The sequence below is a fragment of the Knufia obscura genome, assembly GCF_036327395.1.
Source record: "Knufia obscura strain CCFEE 5817 isolate CBS 148926 chromosome Unknown scaffold_5, whole genome shotgun sequence".
Taxonomy (NCBI): Eukaryota; Fungi; Ascomycota; class Eurotiomycetes; order Chaetothyriales; family Trichomeriaceae; genus Knufia; species Knufia obscura.
The window spans coordinates 799,437-817,182 of record NW_027042691.1 but is presented as its reverse complement, the minus strand read 5'-3'; the positions used below and the strand labels follow the sequence as shown (position 1 = coordinate 817,182).

Genomic DNA, 17,746 nt, shown 5'->3' with positions numbered 1-17,746 from the left:
ATGCACATTCACAGCCGATCGCCTCTCGTCTGACCTTGGCTTGTTTCCCTTATCTTACTCAACCGCACATTCCCAGGATCGCAGTTGCCCAAACCTGAAGGTCGCACAGTCAGCAAACCTGCAACTGCAACTGCCTCTGCCAACAGTGTCGGTCGGGCTCCTTCCTCAGTTCGTCTGCGTAATCCTCTATATCAGCCCTCTCAACTCTATCCCCCACCATCTTACTGTCCATCTTCTTGAACACTATCTCGATTTTGAACCTCTTGGAGCCCTGTGCTGTTTCTGCACTTTTAATATCCTACATTGTTCATTAACAGACCTTCCGGTACAATAGCATGAGCTTGCTAGGACGCACCGGCCGATCACCAGTTAGCCAGCGACGAACCTCCTCAGTCGAACGCCGAGACCCTTTTGCTGCCATCGACACCTACTATGACGAAGCCGAACTGCAAAAGAGACTGCTAGGCAATAAACAGAGGTCCATCTCCTCGTACGCAAAGCAGGCCACAGTCGGTGCCCTCGAGCCAGACTTCCACCCTAGGCGGCGTGGCAGTCACGATGAGTACACCCAGGCCGACCAAGAGTTGTTGATCAATGTAAATACCACCATTGATGACTTGTTGGCTCGAGAGGACAAAGACCGGAACTTCCAGATTACCATCGAGGACAATGGTCCCAAAAACATCTCGGTGGGAACACTTGCTTCGGCCGGCTACCGCTCTACAGACCTCCGAGGCAACTATGTCATCAGCAACCTGCTACAAGAGTTGACTCTGGCACAAGATCTAGGGAAGAAGGTCATCAAGATCCACAAGTCCCGCTTGCATGAGAATCCTGTTGATAGGCTGTCTCGACGCATCAGAGATGAGTTCTGGAAGAACCTGGAACGTTGCTTGGACGCCAACTCGATCGAAAAGGCTGGTAAAGACCCCAAGGACTGGACTGCCGACCCCCGGCCAAGAATTTACGTCCCTCATGGTTGCCCAGAACAGCATGAGTACTACACTCAAGTTGCAAAAGACAAGCCAGAAATGCGCCTAGACGTTCGATGGCTGCCTGAGGGTGGTGCAACGGCCGAGTTTGTCCGTGATCTCAACGAAGCCCCGGGTATTCTCGCGCTGGCTATGCGAAAGGAGACTGTCGACGGTAAGGACACGCTCAAGGGCGAACCATTTGTTGTCCCAGGTGGTCGATTCAACGAGCTTTACGGCTGGGACAGCTACATGATGGCCATTGGCCTACTTGAACATGGTAGAATTGCAATGGCCAAGAGTATCACTATCAACTTTGCTTTCTGTATCCAACATTATGGCAAGATCCTCAATGCCAACCGATCCTACTACCTCTGTCGGTCACAACCACCATTCTTGACAGATCTGGCACTGAAGATCTACGACCACATCAAGCACGAACCAGATGCTCTGGACTTCCTCAAGTTCGCGACCCAAGCAGCCATCAAGGAATACTACAACGTTTGGACCTCTGAGCCTCGCTACGATCCAGCCACTGGTCTCTCACGGTACCGGCCTAGCGGTCTTGGTGTGCCACCTGAGACCGAGGCAAGCCATTTCGTCCATGTCATTAAGCCGTACACGGAGAAGCTCAACTTGAGCTTCGAGGACTACGTCAATGACTACAATGATGGCACAATCAAGGAGCCAGAACTTGATGACTACTTCTTGCACGACCGAGCCGTCCGGGAGTCTGGCCATGATACATCTTACAGACTGGAAGGTGTGGCCGCTAATCTTGCTACCGTCGACTTGAACTCGCTATTGTACAAGTACGAAGTCGATATTGCTAAGATCATCCGCTTGTGCTTCAAAGACCATCTCACCATGGGTGCTGACTTCCAGACCGAGGCCAACCGGATCGATAGTTTCGAGACGTCGTCGGTTTGGGATCGGCGAGCCAGAATGCGGAAAGCTCGAATGGACAAATACATGTGGGACCAAGCGGCCGGTATGTACTTTGACTATGACACGGTTAAGAAGCAACGGACCGACTACGAAAGTGCAACTACTTTCTGGACTATGTGGGCTGGCCTCGCAAGTCCCAAGCAAGCTGCTGGCCTCGTTCTGAATGCCCTACCAAAGTTCGAAGAGTTCGGTGGCCTGGTATCAGGAACAGAAAAGTCTCGCGGAGAAATCCATATCGCCCGCCCTAACCGACAATGGGACTACCCTTTTGGTTGGGCACCGCAGCAGATGCTTGCCTGGGGAGGTTTGCTCAAGTATGGTTATACCGAAGAAGCGCATCGGCTGACCTACAAGTGGCTGTACATGGTCATCAAAGCTTTCGTCGATTTCAACGGTGTTGTGGTTGAGAAATACGACGTGACTCGAGAGCTGGACCCTCACAAAGTCGAAGCAGAGTATGGCAACCAGGGTTCTGATTTCAAAGGTGTTCCTCGCGAGGGGTTTGGATGGGTGAACGCAAGCTTTGTCTATGGTTTGTCAACGTTACCAGTGAATATGAAGAGAGCGCTTGGAACAATTACTCCGTGGCAGACGTTCGAGGAGAAAACTGCTATCAAGCTTGACGGCTTTGACGATTTGACGATTCAAGAGGCTTCTGATGAAAGCGAATGATCTGGTACGATCATAGGGGATAAGGGAGTATTGGCGTAAAATTGGACTGTGCACGATACCCGGGTACGTTTTATTTATGCAGGAGTATGGATTTAGCTGTCGGTCACAATCCGAGCTTGACGGCGCTAGTGTTTGATGCAGGTTCTTGGAGCGGATACAGCATGCGTTTCGGTTTTTATCCATAGGTTATTGGTACACAGAATGAAGCCATATGCTACCTGGTTCATATTGCGGACAACATCCGTGAAGAATCCTTGCGCTTCGAGACGAAGCAGTGCAATGTCTACGGTTAATGTGCGTGCTAAGCACAACGACCCGACTCAGGCAGCATTGAGCGGGTGTCGCACTGATTCCGTGCGAAAACATGCTGGTCGGAACTCTGAGCATTGTACTACTCGTCGATATTGGACTTGCGACATGCTTCATCGAGCCGAGCCCTTGCACGCTACGAGGCTTCGTGGCATAATAGATGACTGAGACAAGGATGGCCAAAGAGGTAGTGATATCACATGTTCTAGTCCCCGCAGTACATTACATATGCCGAGCCCTTGCCGAAGCCTTTCGTCCTGGAAAGCTTGGCGACGTATCGGATCTTTCCAGTCACTGCATCAAGAGTCAGAATCTTCATCCGAGGCACTCGGTCATCGTCCGAACCGCAGCTGTCTGGACCTCTGGGAGCTGCTCTCCTCGTCGTTCGAGCTCTGAATACGCCCGTGTCGCAATGATCGCATACACAGATGTATGGTAGACGAACATTGAAGGGTCAATCGTTCAAAGAAACAGCTTGACCTCGTCAACAGCTGGCGTCAACGTGATTGGTTTGAAGAGCTGACAATGATCGACGAGCTTGCCAGAACGGTGTTTTGTGGGGAGGCGGAGCCGCGGCTCTCGAGCAAATGCGGATGGTTCTTGAGTTCAGGTCATGTCAGTGGTCTGGGCTGATCATGTCCACTTCCGCTCAGCCAATGCTACTTGTAATATCACATCCACTTCGTCATTGCTCGTCAGCCAATATTCGTAAAATACTTCAAAGATGCTTCCGGCCCAGCTTGTCTCGGTTCTGCTCTTCTTCTCGCTACCGTTTTCTCGCGAAGCAAGATATACTTCCTTCTTCCCCCTTGACTGAACTTCCAGAGTAGCTTCTGAGCATCTGGTCTTTACCTACTACCAGCTACTTCCCCTCACATATCGATCTGAGCTCAAGCTCGAAATACGCTGGATCTTCTACAGAAAGCCAAAGGCTTGTTCAATATGGGCGCCCTCGATCAGGAAGAGCACGCATATCAGCAAGAGGTAGCTGCTATCCAACAATGGTGGCAGGATTCAAGATGGAGGTACACCAAGAGAGCATACACAGCTGCAGAGATCGCCCAGAAGAGAGGAAATCTCAAAATCCAGTTTCCTAGTGCCGTCCAGGCAAAGAAGCTCTGGAGTCTACTTGAGGAGAAATATGCGAACAAGGAAGCATCGCCAACATATGGCTGCTTAGATCCCACCATGGTCACTCAAATGGCACCATTCCTGGAGACAGTCTACGTCTCCGGCTGGCAGACATCTTCGACCGCATCCTCGACCGATGAGCCGTCTCCCGATCTTGCAGATTACCCCATGGACAGCGTGCCAAGGAAGGTTAATCACCTGTTCATGGCACAGCTGTTCCACGACCGGAAGCAGCGAGAAGAGAGATTGACTACACCACAAGCGAGCAGAGACAAATGCCCGAACGTTGACTATCTGCGTCCCATCATTGCTGATGCAGACACTGGTCATGGTGGTCTTACAGCCGTCATGAAGCTCACGAAACTGTTCATCGAACGAGGAGCTGCAGGTATCCATATTGAAGATCAGTCGCCAGGCACCAAGAAGTGCGGCCACATGGCTGGTAAAGTCCTTGTACCGGTTAGCGAGCATATCAACAGATTGGTCGCCATCCGAGCTCAGGCTGATATCATGGGCACTGATCTGCTAGCTGTGGCCCGAACAGATGCTGAGGCTGCGACCCTCATCAGCTCCACAATTGACCCTAGAGATCACGCCTTCATCCTCGGTAGCACAAATGCTAATTTGCAGCCACTGAATGATCTCATGATCGCAGCTGAACAGTCCGGTAAAGTGGGTGAGCAACTTCAAGCCATCGAGGATCAATGGAATGAACAAGCCCATCTTAAGCTCTACGACGACGCTGTGATCGATGCTATCAACCAAGGTGTCCACGTCAACAAGCAGGATCTTGTTAACCAGTACAAGCAAGCCGCCAAGGGCAAGTCCAACTCAGAGTGTCGTGCCATTGCGAAAGGTATCACAGGCGTAGACATCCACTGGGACTGGGATTCCCCACGAACGAGAGAGGGATACTATAGACTGCAAGGTGGCGTCGAATGTGCCATCAACCGGGCCATTGCATATGCTCCATACGCTGATCTCATCTGGATGGAGAGCAAGCTTCCAGATTTCAAACAGGCTGTTCAATTTGCGGATGGTGTTCATGCCGTTTGGCCGGAGCAGAAGTGAGTCCCTTCATCCCTAGTGACGCATCAAGCGCTAACAATCTTTGCAGACTTGCGTATAACCTCTCACCGTCATTCAACTGGAAGGCCGCCATGCCCGCCGCCGAGCAAGAAACCTACATCAAGCGCCTTGGTGAACTGGGCTACTGCTGGCAATTCATTACCCTGGCTGGTTTGCACTCGACTGCCCTGATCAGCGCACAGTTCAGCAAGGACTTTGCTAAGCGCGGAATGAGGGCTTATGGTGAAACTATCCAGGAACCGGAGATGGCGCAGAAAGTTGATGTTGTTACGCATCAGAAATGGTCGGGAGCTAACCTAATAGACCATCAACTCAGCATGCTCACGGGCGGAATCAGCAGTACGTCGGCGATGGGGAAGGGTGTGACTGAGGACCAGTTCAAGTGAGAAGGCCTGGGGGGGTAGGGGGAGGCTTCGGAGACTGTTCTGCGCTTTTTTCTATGTATGACGTAGCATTGACATTTGAGTACATCTGGATAGGATTAGGAATTGAATGCCCAGAGCGCGTTATCGTTTCTGTCTGACGTCGTTGCCATCGAGGGCGATATCAAGTTCAGTGGCTGTATAGATATGGTGGCAGCCTCAGGCCACTACAAGTACGGCGAACTTTCCATACCCAATATGAAGGAGTGACCATCTGCGCCAACGTACGAGTAACTGTGTATCTCCTTCTCGCTCCTTCAACCACAAACTATCTTCGAGCGATTCGTACGAACACCCGCGTGGACGGGAATGGAAAGGGCACCTAAAGTCTTCACCATATCCTGATGTCCACATCTCGAAAGGGCACGGTTCAGCCGCAACTGGAAGCCACTGCCGAGACGCCAACTACAGATCGCCCTATCAGATCACTGGATCTCTCGCTTGAACGTTTGTGGAAATTTGTCTGAACCTCACCCTTTCCTTATTCGACCTTGATTTCAGCTCTACTTTTCTCGAACGTGTCAACGAGCAACGCCACACTAGGAACACATCAACGGAGTTCTCGAATTGTTTCCTGTATCACTCATACCGCCTTGCTTACACGCATGACGCCGTCTGCAGAGTTCTCTGTGAGGTCTGAGTTGTGTGGTCAACACCATGGCGTCTTCCTGACAGTATTGAACAACTTGTGAATAGGTTCGACACAAACAGCCGCATCTAGACCCTCGGCGCGTGTAGCCACTATCAGGAGAGGCTGAGGACTATTCAACGGTAAGTGGAACTACACCATCGGCTTTGCCTAACCACGAGACTTCATCCACCACTGCCGTGCACAGGAGAAGGACTGCACTGACGTGGGCTTGTTATGATGATCCCGGAGCTCGCCCGCTACAAGAACGATGGTTTTTCCCAACGCCTTTTCCTCCTCGCGGCCAGCGTCTGTGTTGAAGCATACTTGTCGATACACGCTCAAGTGTATGCCATTCTTTTGGTGAAATATCGCCGTCCATTCGTTATCTTGTTCGCCTCAGGGCCTCGCTCGTTATGTCTACTCTAATTCGCGTTGCCATCGCTACATGGCTCTTGAGCCACGGAGTATATGGCTCGTCCTTGCCTTACTTTGGCAATACCATTTCAGATATTACTGTCACCGAAACCACAACTAATACACATTACGTCTGCCCATGTGATACCACCACCTCGACTGGCCCCCTCCCGACGACTTCAGGTAGATCTGAGGAATGGAGCAAGTGGATGTCCTCCACCTCGAGGAGCAGCAGCAGCGACGAGTCGACTCACGGGACCGCAAGCTGGACAAGCTCGGCGGAAACAACGAGCTGGAGCACGTCAGTCTCAGGCAATAGCACTACACTGAGCACTCCTACAAGCTCGGTCACATTGAGCTCGACGACCAAGTCCACAACCTCCGACATCACGAGCACGACTGCATCCTCCACGCCTGCTGAAACCACTACTAGCATCTCTTCGGAACGTACATCTGAACTGACCAGTACTACGTCTCAAGTTTCCAGTCATACATCTGAGCTCTCCACTACTACACCTCAAGTCTCTACTACCACATCCACAGTCAGCAGTACTACATCTGAGCTCTCTACCACAACGTCTGAGCACTCTTCGTCTGCGCTCTCTACTAGCACCTCCTCGGAGAGTACATCCGAACTTTCTAGTACCACATCTGAGCTTCCTTCTACTACGTCCGAGACCACCACTTCAACAACGACATCCGAGACAAGTACGATCACGTCAGCACCAACCACAACTACTAGCACGGCTGACATTTGCACAACGTCTATACTCACTGTGACCATCTACAAGCGAGATGACATCAACCAATACAAGCACTTGAGACCGAGGTTTCTTGATGAGAAGCGTACGCTCATTGCTATTACCCCTACAAACTGCGCTTCAAGCACTACCACAACTTTGACTACCACGCCTCCTGTCACCACAGAAACGACCTCGTCTGAAACCACTACCACGTTATCCACCACCAGCACTACAACGTCGGAGTGTAGCTACCCTGCGCCATCAGCGGGTTGCTCGGGCCAGATCGTGGAGGCCTCTGGGAAGTACTTTGCGGAATCATGCAATGCCATTCCTGATAGTTACTCCTCTACGCCTCTCACAGGTCATATCCATGGGTTCAACGATTGTATCAACGCCTGTGTTGATCTGTCAGATTGCAACGGCGTTGTTTATAACCCAGATGCCGCAACCTGTAACATCTACAACCTGCCTAGCTCGTATGCAGTCACCGATTTCGGCATCGGCAACCAGAAGTTCGCATACCTAATCGACCGTGATCTTTGTCCTGCTCCCCTTGCTTCGAGTACTACATCCGTTATGACTACGACGGCTATGACGAGTAGTATGGCGACAAGCGAAACGACGACCAGCTCTACGACCACCGAAGCAAGCCAGTGCTTTCCGACCGAGATTCCTGATACCTGCCAAGACTTATCTCTATTCGCCAACGGTGCATACATCTATCGCGAGAGATGCAATATTCGGCTGAATCCTGTGAATGCAGTCCTCAACGGAGCAGGTGTGACTACTGAATCTCTCTCAACATGCGTCGGACTATGCAGTGCTGATGCAAGCTGCGCGATACTGTCCCGGGAACCCGAAACCGGTCTATGCAAGCTGTACGATTCCCTGACTGGATTTAGCGCCACCACTACGAGTGTTATTACAGCCTTCAAACAGGACTCCAATCCTTGTCCGATCGATGAAGCCAGTCCTACTACTACCCAGTCGACGACGGCAAGTCCGACTCCAGTCACCACAACAACCACAACTCCTGTAGAAACAACTTCAACGACGGCAACAACGACACCACCCGCTACAACCACAACCTCTGTACCAACAGGCTTCTGCGCCAACGGAGCACCACCCAGCTCAACCTATACCGCCAACAACGGCGATATATGGGGTACATGCACCGACAGCGACTGGTACGGCAACAATCTAGGCGTAATCTACGCCGACAGCATGGAAGACTGCATCGAAGCGTGCCTAAACACTCCCAACTGCGTCGCAGTCTCGCGAGTGCACGAACCGCCAGCTTTCTCAGTTCGTCGCGATCCGGGTTACTGCTACTTCAAGCCCGCTCGCTACGAAGCCGTCAGTGACGTAAGCGTTGACTCAGCCTACCTGCTCTCTCACGCCGCCGCGCCCGAAGCACCAACTTCACCCACAGAAGCAACACCCACCCCAGCCTGCTCGCCCCTCCTGAACGGTGACTTTGAAGAAGGCTCGACAGACTGGTCCATCCGCATACAGGGCGCCGACGCAGAGAGCGGCTTCATCAGCAACGGTGATATACCAGGCTATACCACACCCTACGGGTCATCCTTTGCACTCCTCCGTTACAAGGACACCGTCGGCATAGGTATTGCCAACCAACCGCTCACCGAGATGTACGGTACCTACAGCGTGTCCTTCTCATGGTCCATCCCCAGCATGACCAACCGAGGCGGCGATAATCCGTACTGCATGGTTAGTCTGAGCTATGGTGATGATTACTTCACTACGGTGATGTCCAATATCCCAATTGGCTGGACGGGTGAGATTGCGACATTCACGGCACCTGAGGGTGTCAGTGCGGCCGATTTCGAGGTTCGACCGTTTTGCAACCCGGGGGCGCAGGGGTATTGTGATTGTGATGTGTTGGTTGATGAGATTGTTATTTCGAGTGTAAATGCTAGTTGTGCGGTTGGGGGTGGGGGCGATGCGCCGGCGGGGAGGGCAAGGTTGGTTTAGTGGTAGGTGGATAGTGTGTATATATTCCCCACTGGTACCCGCTTGGAATGGTGAAAGTCATCCTGGTGAGTTGTTCTATTTAGTGGCATATGGACAATACTTGCAATCTACTGATACACTGAAATAACTCTTCGGAGGCAGCCCGAGTCACAAGCCCTGGCCTTAGTAGAACTGTTGCCTGAGGCATCAAAAGTATATAGCCTGTGTTGGACATTCCTGTTGCATTATCTCTCTGTCCCTCTCTGGGACCGAACTTCTCTTACGGTTTGTAGAAGCTGGGTACATTTATGAATCGCACGCCTATGCTACAGGGTCCTAACGTAATATTCAAAAAGTGGTGGGAAAAAGTGGGACGTCGTAGACTTGTTATGACGTTGGATTATTCAGGGGCAAAGCCCGAAGACGTGGCCTAGAGCAGCTGAGAATCAGGTAGGGTTCCTTAAATTGCCAACTAAGATGCCTCTATGCTCTAAGTACCATCCTGTTTCTAGCTGAAATTTCTACGTAAGATTGACCCACTTTTGACCACCTCTTTTTGAATATTACGTTCCTGCCCTGTATGTAATGCACGAGTAGATCTCTTAGCATCTTCCATAAGCCGAAGAAGGGTCTCAGGCAGGTTTCAGATGCCCAGACCCGCAACAACGTTGGCGTGCGTCATCAAATCGATCACACCCCAGAATTTGGCGGGCAGCTGCGCAGGAAGTTGTCATGTCGTGTCGTCGAAGCACAAGCTTGAATGATGGCAGATGATACGGGCAGACAAGGCAGCTTCTGAATAATCGCTCGCTTGTTCTTCCATGCATACAGGACGCGCTTGACCTGCATCTGATATCATACTCCCAATTCTTTGATAGGACCCAACACCAGTGATTGCGACTCCAAACGCTATCAGGGCTACTACTATCTCAGTACAACAACACCTGCATAGTCCACCACCTGCATATTTCGTGCTGAACGTCTGCTGAAGAACATCCTGCAAGTACCCGCTCAGGGATCAGGTCGTGTGAACGTCTGTCTCAGATTCCGAGACAGTGAGCATGGCCGCTCCATCGTCTGGTGTTCCCTCAACCACGGCGACACCACAGGGTTCGAATCCATCTTCACGCCCGACTACTCCCAACCTGTCTACCCCTCCTACCACTGCGGCCACCGAGATCAAAGGTACAGATGATTCATCGAGGTTGAAGCTGTTCATCAGCATCCTGAAAAAGTATGTTTTACCAGAACCGGGAAACAGCGCATCAAGAGCGCCGGAAGTCGCGATGAGAGAAACTTAAGAGCTAAGACGTGCTTTCCTAGATTCATTGGAGTTGCAGATATCGCCAATGTTCGATTCTCGCTGCCGGCTCAGCTTATTGAGCCCATTCCCAATTTAGGTACGATCAGAATGGGAACCACGGTCAGGCATGGATGATTGACAGTGAGCAGAGTACTGGCACTATATTGATCGGCCAGAGACCTTTGTGAGGTATGATCCGACACCCTACACCAGAAGGCATATCGCTGACATTCCTAGCATTGGCAAGTCTGACGATGAGCTCGGTCGCATGCTCGAGGTTCTGCGATTCTGGTTCACCAAGGATCTGGTACGGATGCCACTACTCTAGTCGAGAGCACAGCTAAGAAGAACAGAAATTCGTCAAAGGCAAGCCATGCAAGCCATACAACTCTGCTCTAGGAGAATTCTTCAGGGTGCGCTCCATTACCAGCAAATGAGAACAGCTGCTGAAAGTGACAGTGTAACTGGGAGATCAAAGAAGATGCTCCTTCAATATCTTCCCCCATGAAAGCACCTCCTCAACCTCCTCCAGACCCTCTGAAATCAGACAAAGGCGAACCGGTCCGAATATCCTACGTTACCGAACAAACCTCCCACCACCCACCTGTCTCCGCCTACTGGGTCGAGTGCCCATCAAGAGGAATAGTCGCAAGAGGTTATGATCAGATATCCGCCAAATTTAGCGGCACTTATGTCAAGGTTGCGGCGGGTAATCATAACAAAGGCTTGTTCATCAGCCTGAAAAACAGAGGTAACGAGGAATACCACATGACACATCCAGACTCACAACTCAATGGTATCCTGCGGGGAAACCTGTACATCTCAGTGGCAGATGTCGCACAGATAACATGTCCGAAGACGAAGTTGAAGGTGCTACTGGACTACGTGGGAGAGAGCTATTTCGGCAAGGCTCAGAACAAGGTCATTGGTGTCATATATCATTATGACCCTGCCAACGACAAGTACACTAAGCCAAAGGACGTCCCAGACAACGACATCCTAGTGAAGATCGAGGGAGATTGGAAAGACAAGGTCTACTACACTATTCCATCGTCGAAAGCAGTGAAAGCCTACCCTGGCCTCGAGCCGACAAAGGATAAACAGCTGATCATCGATATCGCACCTCTCATGCCCGTCCCAAAGATCGTCCCACCACCAGAAGAACAACTCGACAACGAATCGCGGAAGCTGTGGAACGAAGTCAGCAATGCCATCCACGAGAGGAAGTATGGTGACGCAACGAATATAAAGCAAGATGTAGAGCAACGGCAGCGGGATAGAGCCGCAGAAAGAGAAAAGGAGAGGAAGGTCTTCAAGCCAAGGTTTTTCAAGAATGCGACGGATCCGTTGGGCAGGCCTGAATTGACTGAGGAGGGCAGGAAGGTGGTGGAGGATATGCAGAGGCTGGAGTTCCACTTGGAGCCGCGAGTTGATGACTCGGTTCCTGCTTGATGAGATATATTCGGTTGGCAGGGGATACTTTACATGGCAGGCATATAGAAGAGAAAGATACAGATGCTACGCACAGGACAGAAGTACGGTCGGTGCCGGTTGGTTTTAGGTGAGCGCTACTTGACTTGTTTGCTCATGGGGTGGCGTAACAGGCGCTTGAAGGTGAGCTGCCGTATCGTATTGCATTGCTATCTATGGTCAAACTAGGATGTCTCTTCGATTGCACCAAATTTCCACAAGCATCATCCATCTACGCAGGTTTCGCCACCATTGTGTCCCCTTCTCTCACGCTCTACGACTGCCTTCACCATCACGCTTATGTTTTATCCGTCTGCTGCTGCCGTCTTGCGCTGTTCCTCGACCGGAGCTGTCAAAAACCTATTGTGACTTCTCGGGCACGCCAGTCCCGAACAAGAAGGCTTGGCAATGTGCAACACGAAAAGGCAGTTCCACGTCTATCTGGACGTAACCACCCGCTTGTCTAACCGAATGGCCGCTTCGTCAAACATGAATTTGGGGCAATTAAGCACGAATTTGGGCAGGTTTGGCGGCCACTCCGCTAGACAAGCGGGTGGTAACTTATGAGGGAAAGAGCGACCCAGGACATCTTTCCTGCTGAGGATGACATTTTGGAACTGGGTTGATCGATAATTTCTGGGGGAGAGCAGATGTTTTGGCGACTTGGCTGAGGTTGATTGTATGGTTGAGTTTTCGATCTTTGGTTTGACGTCCTGGAGGGTAGATCGAAATCCGGCGGAAGCAGATGATGGAGGAGAGGAAGATGTCGGAGCAGGAAGAGGGCTCTTATATACCTAGTATATTAAGTGCAATGCAAACGGGCTATAGTGACCTTGCACTTCTGTTGTTCGTAACCACATCAATACCGCCAGAGCCTGTAACAGCCGTGTTGTGCCGTCAGCAGGGCCATGCAGTCGTGACTACGTTTTGGACTGTGCCTTTGCACTGTTGCTGTTATTGTGAAAATGCATAACTCCAACAGGATCAAGTGATGTATATGTTTAAGGCTTGCTCACCGTGACAACCATCTTGTTTGCTCTCATCGGCAGTCGTCACGTATGCCAGCATTTGGCGAGATGCGGGTCATATGTTGTCAGAATTGCCATATCGCAAGTGCTCTGAACTAGGCAAGCACGTTTGCTAGGAGATGACGCCACTTGAACACCCGCGGTGTGGGCGGAGAGAATGAGTGTTCACTTCCAGGGTTCTCACCAATCCAAATTCGAGGTTCTGCCTAGAGACCATGTCTGCATTCTCAGGGACGTTCCTTCTGTCGTTCTTAGGTTTCCTGCTCAGGTAAATTGTCCACATGGCGTACGACGGCAAGAGCCACCTACTTTGCCAAAGACAATCCGGCAGTATGCTCTGATATGTGTCTACAAGCTGACCATCGCTGCTCATTGTGGGCAGTCAGGCTCATCGTACTTCATTCGATTGTTATTCACCTTCCGTAGAGGCGCGAAAGGTCTCTTTCGACATCTCGTTGCCGGACACTCGGGTTGCCATTGCTAGCGATGAATCGGATTTCGCAACTCAGCATCACGAGATCATCGTCATTGCTGTTTTCATAGGCTCACTTGCTGCCATAAATCGATTGGTGGTCTCTTCGTCGCAAGTGTATACTGGAATCAAGTTCTGGAGCAAGCACAGCAGCAGATTGATCGAGCTTGGCAGGCTCGACGCGACGCGTCGTGCGCGTGTACTGGTTACTGGCGTGCACTAATTGATGTCCCGCCACGCACATTGACATTGACAAGCGCCAAATTACGGATTTTTGTGAATTCTATGATCATTAACTACAACGTTAATTAATTATAATTAATCGTAAGATATATCTATATTAAATCGTATACGTAGAATTTATTCCCGAAATATTAATTTAAAAAAAGGTTATCTTAAAAAAAAGTTATATTCTTATAAATATACCCATACGGGTCCGCGATTCTACTTTAGTCTCTAAATAGTACCGATAACCTCTACCCTTTTATCTTTAGTAGTCTTACTTATAGTACGCTTTTCTTTCTTAGTTAACTTACTATTAACTAAATCCGATACGCTAGGAAAAGTTCCTTTAAGAGATATAACTATAGGATCGTCTACTATATTATTCTTTTTAGAAGACTTAATCTTCTTGTTTTAGTTAATAAGTAAAAGGCTATTCGCTATTATAGCGAAATAGTTATTTAAGAGTAAGTTAGCTCTAAGCTATTTAAAGATATTATTACTTTTATTATCGGCTATATCGTTATTTAATAGTAGTATATAGAAAAATAATTAAATCGAATTAATATATTCGGAAGTCTTAGTAGTACTAATAATCTCTTTACTCTTAGTACTTTTATTAATTCTTTTAATACTAGCCTTTACGTCGCTTAGAAACTTGTTATTAATAACTAAGTAAGTAAATAAAAACGGCTTCTAGTATAAAATAGTTTTATATATAGCTTTAGAGATCTTAGATATATAGAGAAGAGAGAATAGCTTTTAAATCTTATTATTAGCGAAATAAGAGCGACCTTTATACTTATTAGATATTTAGTAGTAAATATTAATAAGCTAGCTCTCTTATAAGATAGATAATATTACTTAAGTATAAGCTTAATTATTTCCTTTAGTAGAATTAACTATTATAAGATAAAGTACTTAGCTTTATAAATTAATAGCGACCTTAAATCGTATTAATAATAGATATAACTAAAGTAAAGGGTATATAATCTTAGTACTTAATATACTCTCGTTTTACTTTATTATACTATATTTATTTATAAATAATAATATATAGAGCTAATATTTAAGGTCTAGAGAGTATACTAGCTAATACTGAAGTAGTAGTTATAATCTTTAAAGGGCTAGCGATAGTTAATTATATTATAGTTAAAGTAGTTTTTAGAGGTGCGGATTTACGATTTATATCTAACTTTATTATTATAGCCGCTTACTCTAGCTTATAGTAGTTTAAGATAGACTAGAAATACTATATATTAGCTATAATTACTAGAACGAGTATAAATAAAAGCTTACTAGCTATTTAATTATTTTTAAGTACTATATTAGCTTGGTTATTAGTAGTTATTATATTTAGAGGTATACTTTAGTAGTTAGGATTAGGTCGGCTATACTACTTATAAAATACTTTATTTATCTTAATTTACGTATACTTAAAGTTAAGGTTCTTAGTATAATTATTTACTAAGGCAAATAAATAATACTATAAGAATATTATAGTATTAATTAGTATAAGAAAAGATAAAGAATTAGTAGAGAGGCGAAGATATAAAATATTAGTTATAGTATATAATACTACTTTCTTATATAAACGTTACTTTCGCTAATAATTTATATACTAGCTTAAGTTCTTTTACTAAGAAGTACTTTTTTTACTTTGAAGAAAGGGTTTTAAAAGAGAACTTAAGTTAATCTTTAAGATTAAGAACTTAACTAATAGGGTTTTTACTATATACTCTCTTCTCTAATTATTCTACGTCTTTTAGTTAGTTAGCGGTATTATCTTAATACTAAATATCTTTAGTATAATAAGAAATATCGCTTAGAAGTTATAGTTCTAGTAAAGCGTTATAATATCTATTTTATAGTATTAGAGCTAGCTCTAATTAACCTTTAGTATCAATATAATCCTTAGCTATACTTTAAAGTTACTAGTATTATATAGGTACCTTATACTCGTTATTATTAAGTATATTAATAAATTCTAAAGCTTTAGGTATATTACTTTTTCTATAATATTAAAATAATCGTTAGTACTATTACTAAATAGCGATTTTTAAAATAGCTTTAAAATCTATAATTAGCGCGTATAAAATAAGTACTTAATTAATCGTTTTAAAACTTACTAAAGTCTTTTAGTACTTTAAGCTACGCGTTTAGAATACTTTAGCTTAAAGAAAAGCTATACCGTTCTTTTTTATCTTTATATAAAGTATATAATTTGAAATATTTAGTATATAATTTTTATAAAATACTAATAACGTTATATAATTATTATTTCAATTATTTAATATTATAATTATTATAAACGATAACTTACTAAAAAATCTCGCTTTATATGAAAGATATAAAGATAAATTAAAGTACTACTTAATTACTATTAAACCCGTTATACTAGTTAATTAACTATAACTAGTTAAAATAGAGTTAATATTAATAGCCGAAGAAACTTTATTTTAAGATATAATAAGACTTTTTATTTATAATTTAAACTAACTTAATATTATATAATACTATAACGCCTTAATATAATTATTCCTAATTAAGGTTCTAAATACCTAGCTCTTTTCGTTAAAGGGTAAGTTTTAAAATAAAAATTAACCTTAAATTAGAAATACTAATAACGTTTAAAGAGAGTATACTAAAAGTTAATTATTATTAAAATCTTACTTTTACGATTTAATCAACTAAATCTAGAATACTATTTTCCTATTTTAACGGCTTATATATATACTTTATAAATAGTAATTTATATATAATAAATAAGGTTAATATAAAAGTATATAATATATTTAAAATAGTAGTTAATAGCTTTATAAGAACTAATTTTATACTTAATATTAAGCTCATTATAGCCGTTGAATAACTATATATAATTAGCTTTAAAATAGATTACTTTATAGTTCTTAAACTTATTATTATAGAAAGACCTTAGCTAGCTAGCTTTTAGCTAAATCTATTATAAGATAAGCTAAATATCTCTTTATAGAAAGGCGTATCCTAATAGGCGAAGGTATATATTATAAGGCCGGTATCTCTACGTAATCAGTAATAGTACGAGTAGAACCTCTATAGTTCTACTTAAGTAAGCTAAGTAGGATATTAGGCTAGTAAGTATTTAATATAAGGTTAAGTTATATATAGGTAGGGTTCTAGTATAACTTAGGTTAACTATAAAGCTATAGAAACTATATAAAGGAGAGTCGTTACTATATACTCCTATCCTATACCTTCTTTAGGAGCGTTTAAGGTGCCTAAGATTATCTAAGGTTAAACCTTAGGAACCTTAGTAACCTTAGATCCCTATTAGGATATTATATACTTCCTTACTTAACCTTCTATATCCTAAACTGTTTTCGTCCTTATCCGATTCTAGTTTTAGCCCACTAGCTAATTCTACTTCTAGTACATATCCTAACGTGCGCCCTAGCGCGCGCTCTAGTACCTATCTAGCCGCATACCTAGTCGTATATTAAACCGTAATAGTATAATTCTATTTAGTTATTGACTATATAATTAAATAGTACTTATAACGATACTCGCTTTAATAATAATTTTATATTACTAGAAATATACTTCTCGTTTTTTAGTATTATAAAGTTTATATAGTAGCCTTAGCTATTAACGCTAATACTACTATTATTAAATAGTTAGCTTAATACCGTACTATAATAATATGGCTAAGATTAAACTATTAAATAATCTTTATATATAGAAGTACTTACTTTATAATTAAAGTATTAATATTATACTTTAGAGTATCTAGTTTAATACTAGTAAAGTTAGTATTAGTATATTAAGCTTAAATATATCGCTATAATATTCGCTAACTTTAATATATATTAATTTAGTTTAATTATTAAGGATATCGGCTTATTTAATATTGTTATATAGGTATTATAAAACTAAACTATAAGTAGATTCGTTTATTTTATTAATTATAA

General features: G+C 45.0%; 4 protein-coding genes across 4 annotated transcripts; all 4 read left to right on the top strand.

The window, feature by feature from the left end:
* Positions 1–335: 335 nt before the first annotated feature.
* NTH1_2 (alpha,alpha-trehalase nth1) lies at positions 336–2,591 on the top strand (the record flags this gene model as incomplete). Its single annotated transcript, XM_064873507.1, has 1 exon — positions 336–2,591. One exon carries the CDS (start codon positions 336–338, stop codon positions 2,589–2,591), a length of 2,256 nt encoding a protein of 751 aa, XP_064730611.1.
* A 1,251-nt stretch (positions 2,592–3,842) lies between these two features.
* On the top strand, positions 3,843–5,506 carry ICL1 (isocitrate lyase 1; the record flags this gene model as incomplete). The annotated part of the gene is made up of 2 exons (XM_064873506.1): positions 3,843–5,098; positions 5,149–5,506. The coding sequence occupies 2 exons, from the start codon at positions 3,843–3,845 to the stop codon at positions 5,504–5,506; spliced, it is 1,614 nt and encodes a 537-aa protein (XP_064730610.1).
* Positions 5,507–8,133: 2,627 nt separating this feature from the next.
* PMZ80_005084 (uncharacterized protein) lies at positions 8,134–9,325 on the top strand (the record flags this gene model as incomplete). Its single annotated transcript, XM_064873505.1, has 2 exons — positions 8,134–8,137; positions 8,259–9,325. The coding sequence occupies 2 exons, from the start codon at positions 8,134–8,136 to the stop codon at positions 9,323–9,325; spliced, it is 1,071 nt and encodes a 356-aa protein (XP_064730609.1).
* Positions 9,326–10,365: 1,040 nt separating this feature from the next.
* PMZ80_005083 (uncharacterized protein) lies at positions 10,366–12,059 on the top strand (the record flags this gene model as incomplete). The annotated part of the gene is made up of 6 exons (XM_064873504.1): positions 10,366–10,538; positions 10,628–10,704; positions 10,757–10,796; positions 10,845–10,914; positions 10,961–11,020; positions 11,067–12,059. 6 exons carry the CDS (start codon positions 10,366–10,368, stop codon positions 12,057–12,059), a joined length of 1,413 nt encoding a protein of 470 aa, XP_064730608.1.
* Positions 12,060–17,746: the final 5,687 nt, after the last annotated feature.